At 37.8% G+C, this 8,124-nt stretch overlaps 1 protein-coding gene and 1 long non-coding RNA gene across 5 annotated transcripts in view; one reads left to right on the top strand and one right to left on the bottom strand.

Moving 5' to 3' along the window:
• Positions 1–1,372: 1,372 nt before the first annotated feature.
• Positions 1,373–2,283, bottom strand: LOC136262015 (uncharacterized). The gene is made up of 2 exons (XR_010704071.1): positions 2,051–2,283; positions 1,373–1,984 (listed from the first exon to the last, which is right to left on the bottom strand). It is a non-coding gene; the product is annotated as an uncharacterized lncRNA (long non-coding RNA).
• LOC136262000 (arylsulfatase A-like) overlaps positions 2,105–8,124 on the top strand; it is a 27,785-nt gene continuing 21,765 nt past the window's right edge. Inside the window, exon 1 of one of the 4 annotated variants that reach the window (XM_066056126.1) lies at positions 2,105–2,174. In XM_066056126.1, the coding sequence (XP_065912198.1) occupies positions 2,172–2,174 (3 nt within the window). In that variant the 5' untranslated portion in view covers positions 2,105–2,171. Of the gene's footprint in view, positions 2,175–3,765; positions 3,901–6,237; positions 6,519–8,124 lie in introns of those variants that run through there. The other 3 variants (XM_066056127.1, XM_066056128.1, XM_066056129.1) reach the window with 3 other exon arrangements.

Raw genomic sequence — 8,124 nt, 5'->3', positions numbered from 1 at the left:
CGATTGTGGGTTTTTGTTGGTTGTCATTAGTAACGAAGTATTATTGTGGGATGAGCTGTATCAGTGATGTTCATCCATACGGAAGGGGACTTTATGTGAGCTGTTTTTCTTATTTAGACTTTAGAAAACAGTCTGGGCCGGTCTTTCAAGTCATAAGCCAGTGTATAAATAAAGCAAGCAGGAAGATACTGGTAACAGGAAAGAGCCAGCTGAATTAAAACTTGAAGAATTTTGTGCAGTGTGTGAGGAGCAAATATTTTGGCAGACCGCAAGGAGGGTATATTCTGCAAACATCACTGAAGTGTATGCATGGAGTTTATATATTAACAGCTGGTGCAATGGACTAATGCCATATTCAATAGTGAGCTGATTTTATCTGTTGCACAATTCAAGGATGTGTCTGACTGCTAGCCTTGAATCAGGCTAAATGCCAAAACTCCAAGATCAGCCAAATCTCTATTATATGCCGCATGTGAAACCATGCCCGTAGCCACCAGGCAAACGTGATTTGGACCAGGATGTGTGTGTAATTTCAATGTATCTAGTCAGACCTGAAATGGAACACTCACATTAATTACATACCACCTAAGAATCCTAGGATTTCTTAAGTGTAACATTTCACATGCTTCACTTCAAACAAAGCAGGTTAAATTTGTTCGTCTATTTTCAAGTGATTCCCAGTCCAGCTGGTCCATGAAATTACAATGGGATCACATGTATTTGTTACAGTGCGGGCTGTCCTGTGTTGGATCTACTCTAGAGTTGAGATTTCAAGGTAGACTTACTGCCAATGTACTGACACTAGTACTGTTGTAGCATGTTTAAGTGGAGGACAAATGAAATAGTAATGCTAGATTATTTATGTATACAAATTTTTCATAATGAAATTGATATCCCATTTTGATTTGTACTTCCAACATATTCAAGAACAAGAAGCTACCACACTTAATCTCCAACCACTGTCATTAATTAACCAAGATCTCACTAGTCTGTAATTCACCTTACTGTAGTGATTTTATTGATTCATCTGTATGTTTTCTTCATTTTCCTTTGAAGTTGTACCAAGAGTTCATAATAAGGTGGAGAGTGTCTAACTTGAACGCATTCACCAAACACCCTGCTTAAAGTAACACCTCGGCCTTATTTCAGAACAAAGGCTTTACCTTCTTCAGCAACACTAATCAACAGTTTTCTATCCCCGGTAAAGGTGTTGATTTGATGAAAGGTGAACTTTACGCAGGGTGTTTGTACAGGCCATACTGAGAGTTAGACACTCTCCCCCATACAAATATTATGAACTCTTGGTTGTACAGTATAGGTAAACAAAGATAAGTTTCTCTCCCATCTTATTCTAGGATTTCTATTGACAAGGAAAATTCAATTATTTGTATACAGGCTCAAAATTGAGAAAATATAAAGAAAGTGAATTAATATTATACAGTCAGTTTGCTTTTGGATATTTAATGCCTCCAACCACAACAAAAATTCGATGAATCCATGCATCTCATCACTGTCGTCTGAACATTCTGAAAGTGATACCTCACTCAATCAACCATATATTCTGTTTATTAGACTGAATAAAGTCATGATTACCTAAACAATCAATTAATGTTTTATAATTATCCTATTCCATTTTCCTGGAGGTTCCACTGATAAAATGCAATTTCAGCAATGATAGCAGCTAGCCAAGCTGCAAGTTGATTCAGAAAGCATTCCATTCTGTAAAATAGACCCCATCCAGAATTCAACTCAGTACTCAGGCTGAGATATCTGACAATAGTCCACTACTCTGTTAATGAATCATTGATGTTCACACAATATAGCCTCCTTGAGGTATCTGAATGTTTGCTCCTCACACACTGCACAAAATTCCTTTAGATTCTGCTTAGACTGAGTTGATTCAGCTTGTCACCATACTTGTTTCCTTTGTAGTGCACATACTGATTTACGCCGATTAGAAAGGCTGGGCCTCAGACTGTACATTCTAAAGTCAAGTAAGTAAAAATAACTCACATACTAGTAAAAACAAGTCATGCATTAAGTTCCCTACTTGATATATCCGAAGATGAACACAACCAACAAGAACCCACAATCGATCCTTAAATTCGTTTTATCTTTATTGGGGTACGTTTGATTACCTGCTGGAAGTGCCACTGATAACTTGTACAGCAATGGTAAGCTGCAAGCTTCAATCTGTGAAAGCATTCCGTTCCGCAGTTTAGTCCATCATTCCGTTCCGTAGAATAGACCCCACCAACAGTAATCAAGCATTGGTAAAACCAGTTGTTTATAGCTACGCTCATGAAGATGTCTAGGAATGTTGTATATACATATTACGTTTAAGGAATCCCACCCAGTGTGCTATTGGCTTTGTGACATGTGAGGATGCCAGGATAATTTATGATCTAGTGTTCAGTATACCTAAATATGAATGTCGAGAAACAATATTTAGTGTGGTGCCATTCATGGTGTATTCGTAAGTGCTTATGTGTTGTTTTGTAGTTACTCGAAGAATTTTTTTCCTTACTTTGGCCCCTTTTCTGTTACACCTTTTCAGTCAGTCAGTAAGTCAAGTCATTAGGTCTAAGTCCCTGAAATTAGGTTAGGTAATCCTAAGGCTGCAGCACATGTTGCTGTCAGACCTTCAGTGCTGGTCACTGTAAAGTGCTAATAATAATAATAATAAATGCTACACTTGGAGACGTTGAATTTCGTATGCCAGTCTCTAGCCCAAACTGTTAGATTACTGAGATCTTGCTGAAGAACATCAGGGTCCTGTGGTGTGTGTTTCACTCTATAAACTAGGCAATCATCAGCAAATAGACGTATCTGGCTTTGGATGTTATCTATGATATTATTTATGTATAGGAGAAAAGGAATTGGTCCCAGCACGGACCCTTGAGGCACACCTGAGGTGACTTTACAAGGTGTTGAATTCGTACCTTCAACCACAAGTCCACAACTTCCTGGGAGCGATTATCTAAAAACAGTTGAAGCCAGTATAATAAACAACCTCTTATTCCATAATAGTCTAGTTTGTGGATAAGGTGGTGGTGAGATACTTTGTCAAAAGCTTTGGTGGCAAAGTCTAGAACTGCAGCATCAATTTGTAGTGAATGATCAATAGCTTTAGCAAAGTCGTCTAGTGAGGACTGAGGAGCAGTTGTGTTTCACACGAATAGTTAGAACGGAATCCAAACTGTGTATCAAGTATGATGTGGTGATGGTCAAGGTGGTGCATGATTTGACTTGATAAGATGTGTTCCATATTTTGCGGACTAGTGATGTAAGTGAAACTGGGCGGTAGTTTTTTGGGTCAGCTTTACTTCCTTTCTTGTGGATGGGTGTAATGAATGCATGTCTCCAATCTGATGGTACTGTGCCATGTTTTGAGATAAGTCAACATGGGGGCTATAGTTCATCAGATCAGTGCAGACTGACATGAGTAACATTTATAAGATAGAAAAGTAGGAGTAATGGGTAGCTAGCAGCTGTAGCAGTACACTCGCTGCACACAGTGGCACACTTGCCTAAAGCTCCAGTAGTCCAGCTAGGGTCCCTAGCTGGACTACTGGACCTAGGGTTCGAGTAACCACTTCCAAAAAAAAGTTTGGCCTGATGTAGACCAGCAACTAGAGCCTACATAATTGTATGATGAGGAAATGAAGTTTTGTGCATAGCTAACGGCCTTCTGTGTTCACCCTCTTAACTGGCAGTAAAGTGATAGCTAGTACAATTGTAATCAGTGGGCGTCAAAGTGGGTGTGGTCAAGGGCCAGATCACGAGTTGGAAAACTGAAAGTCACGAGTTTATCAATTTCAGTGAGCCGTGGCGGATTGTACTGACCGTTCATCACCGCTTCCTCGGCAAAGGTAGATGAGGATCTGATTGTAGTTATATGTAAGTTGCTATAGCCATGCACAAAGCGGCTCAGCCCCGAAGTTCAGTATGACTTTTAAGCCTCGAATTTTAATCTATGCATGAAGTGCAACTTGATTTTCACCTCGCCGGATTTTCAGTCCGCATGCACCACTGAACCAGCGGTGGGTCATGCATGGGTTAGCCGCTCGTCCGCAAGTATTTTTCGTTGAAGCTAGGCCTACTGCTCGACCATCTGAGTTAGCTATCGGTGCTGCGTGTTAGGTTAACACGCAGCCGAACATAACTTAGCTACATACAGTCAATTAACAAACTGCATGGAGTCTGTACAAAGACGAGTAACTGTTTTGTGATGCATCATGTGAATAGCGATTCCGGGAGAATTTTAAAATTAATGGAAATAATTTTTATTTAGCATGGCCTTGTACAGTACTCCCTGAGGATCTCATAAACACTTAGTTTTTTTAAATCCATCATAGGATGGTGGAGTTATAAGCAATTTTGTCCTTCAAAATTTTCTCCATTGAAAAAAGTCCCAAAAATGGCACAATTGAACAATGCTTATAACTAAGCTTTGAAATAACATTTTGAACTTCTGTTTTCTGCTATAAATACCTTAATACATGGACCACAGTGTAACCTTACTTGTAAGACCCTCTGAATAAAGGTCACCTCCATAAAAAGCCACTAAATAGTTGCATGCATTTAGCATCTTGCGGATGGCAAAATGGCATACACATGGTGAAGTGCAACCACTCTGTACCAGTCACCTCCACTCAAAAAGACAATGTGCATGCAAAGCAAGGAGTTGTACTGTTGATTTATAGCTGCTTATATGATTGATTTTGTCTTTTAATGTACAGCTCCTTGACAGCTACCAAAATGGTGCTTCAAAGAGATGAGCTATTTGTGGTGCAAATTTGCTGACTTTTAGCATAGTAATATTGACAACTACATGGACAAAAATGCTCACCTTGGTGTAAATAACATGTGCTGGGTCATTTCTTGCAAAGAGAACATAACATTGCGGTGGCTATATTGCAAAATAATCTTATAATTTGCATAAAACTCCACACAAACATATTTGTAGCAGAAAACTGACTGCACCATCGTATTTCTTGCCCCCAGAAACCCTAGAAATGATCCAGTTGTTTGATCAATTGCTTGTATGGCAGCGAAATGATTGTGCCAGCTCTCCAATGGAGAATCTTTATGTTAAATTTAAGGAATTCTGGAATTGCTAGCATGATTATTACCAAACTAGTAGTGTATCAAACATGTTATTACGTCTTGATTGGAATACCATGGAGACACACACTTCAACATCTAAGACTTCAGATGTTGCACAAAATTATTCATAGTAGCGTGGATGCCTCACTACCTAGCTATATAACATATAGAACAAGGCATACCAGGGGCAGTGACCTTAAATTTATACAGCCAGACACAGCTATTGACGCATACAAGTACAGCTTCTTTCCTACTTCAATTCGATTATGGAACAATCTACCTAGAGATACTATATAAGTTGTAACAATTTAGATACTTTTAAGGAACATTTAAATAACACTACATTGTAACTTAGCCTTAATTATTACACGTATTGTACCATACTCACTCATGTGAGTTCTACAGTTATTACCTACAATAATACATACGTACATACAGTGGCAAAAAAATGGGGTTCCGTAACCATGTAAGGGGCTTGGTTGTAACTAACGCACATTTACGCCGAGCTAGCTAGCAGGCTGCCCCACGGCAGCTGGCAACAGTGGCAAGTTGAGTATTCGCTAGCTACCTGCAATTTAGCTACATATAGCTATGCATTGGCTGCCATGGAGGAAACACAACACTATAGTCGGTCACACTTGCAAGTGTGACCGACTATAGTGTTGCGTTTCCTCTCAAGTTTTGAACATGAATATTAAACAAATTACTGCAGCATTTCAAAACTTGCTATTGAGAATTGTAAACCGAAGTGGTCTAGAATATTATAACATAAAGTTTTACGATTAGATCTTTATGATGAATTATGTATTCCATACCATTTTGGTATTCATAGCTTAGTCAAACCAGTTGGTTGAAAAACTTTGTCAACAGCCATTATTTCTTGCCCTTTGTAAAATAGCTACATGTATTTTATACTAACTACAAAAAAACCACAAAAAGCAGTCATTAGCACCCATAATCTCTATAGCACATAATACAAATAATCAAAGCCCATGAAGTGCTCTATACAGTTCCAGTCAAAGTAATGCTCTAAGAATCATTTATGTACTGTTGATTACAACACAATATGTATAATTATACCCCTATACAATTTCCTATTGGAGAATTTAATTACTTGTGTGGGAAAACCCCCAAAAGTATGTTACCCTCAACTGAATTTGCTAAATTTGGTATCATTCTATGTGGCAACACTTGCTGATTACGAATTCGACCAAAGTAAGTGCTTCACTGATTATTGTATTGTAAAACACATGAAGAAACAGGGTTTTTCCATTGTATTACATATCTGAACATGTAATCTGATGATACAAGGCTTTATCCTTCTGATCACTACAAAAATTCCTATACATTACTGGAATCGCCGTTCATCAAGGATTCTGTTGAATTATAAGAGATCTCCATAAATCAAAGTATGTGGAAGTTATGGTGCTGTGTTTAATAGACAGTGTTATTTTTTGCATATATTTTTTACAATACGGATTTTTATATTGTACGGTTAAGTTGACAAGTGTTTTGATATGGCTCACCTGCCCATTTAATTCTCATACTGATCCTATACTGCTGCGCATCAGCATAAAGAAGGAAAGCCCGAGTATACCAACAAATAGGTTGCTGAGCTTGATCTCTTGGGCTTCGTGAGTCAGTAATGCACTGTTGAAATTGGCTGCCTTGGCCATTACCTTAATGAGACCATTACAGCAATAAAAACATTTCAAATCAACTCCAAAACAGCGCTTGATAGAGCAGCAGCAATTGCTATATTCTTTGATCACAGTAATCCAACTTGGACTTGTGCATTTTGCTTTGTATCCATCCTTGCCATGCCTACTTTGATTTTGGTCTTTATGGTTGCATGTGACTGAGGAATTGTATGTATTATTTAACACTTCATCTCATTTGATAGTTTCAAATATATATATACTGATTGCGAATGTAATGTCAAACTTCTGATACTATAGCAGTTGATGGATGAATAAAAGTATTTATCCTTATTTGAATAAGTAGCTATGTAGCCTTTAGTAGATGTATAGGAGACACTGTCAGGGGGTGGGGGGAGCAAAGGAGGTGGAGGGCAAGAAAGTTTAGTGTTCATTCTGAGCTGAAAAGAATGGAACTCCATTGTGCATAAGCTCACATAACTTTGGTTAATATAGCTAGGAAGGACACTTAGCTACATGCATTCTATGATCCTAATTGGAATTTTTGAAAAATTAGCTTACCTTAAATCTGAGAGCATTTTTTTGATAACAAGTGTATGCTTCAAAAAACATGTGTAACTTAGAGTTACAAGATAGGTCCTGTTTGATGGTTATAAGTGTACCTATGGCTTCAATGAGGCTACAAAGAGCTTCAGAAAAAAGCAAGAACACTTATATTTACAGAACACCATTACACATTTGAAACTTTGTATGTATAAAACATTGGATGTTCTATTAGCATCTCGAAAACCAACCGTGCATATTGGCCAATGAACAAATATTTGTATATCAACATTGCCAAATGGAGTATATATCTGCAGCTTGTAGGGCAAATTTTGCATTTAGCCAAAAACTTCTTGTCAATTATAGCATGCATACTCACTGACTTTTCTTTGAAATGTAGTGCTGGATACAGTGGATAGTCTTCATTTACAATACTAACAAACATCCATCCTTCACTGAATCTTTAAACAGCCTCTAGCAACCATTACTGAGGTCATGTTAAAATAATTTATATGTCTAGAGTCTCAATGAGCATCTAGCTCATAAATTATCATGGGTATTAACATGATGTAATGTATGTCCCATATGTGTTCTCGGATTCTTCTGAAGACCTCTATAAGTTACAATAAAATATTATCAATTGAATGTTCTATTAGAGCAGTGACTGTTCTATTAGAGTATTACAAAAATTCAAACTTTTTGCTTTAATTTCTTTGTAGTCATGGTACAGTAGTACAGTGTGAATAATTTCCAGCCTGTTTTGTGTCGATATTGTTCTACAAGTCCAAAGGGGGCAAAAAAAGGGCCAGAGGGG

Source organism: Dysidea avara, chromosome 7 (assembly GCF_963678975.1).
Source record: "Dysidea avara chromosome 7, odDysAvar1.4, whole genome shotgun sequence".
Taxonomy (NCBI): domain Eukaryota; kingdom Metazoa; phylum Porifera; class Demospongiae; order Dictyoceratida; family Dysideidae; genus Dysidea; species Dysidea avara.
Note: the sequence above shows the minus strand (reverse complement) of the source record. Positions and strands in the feature narration are given on the sequence as shown.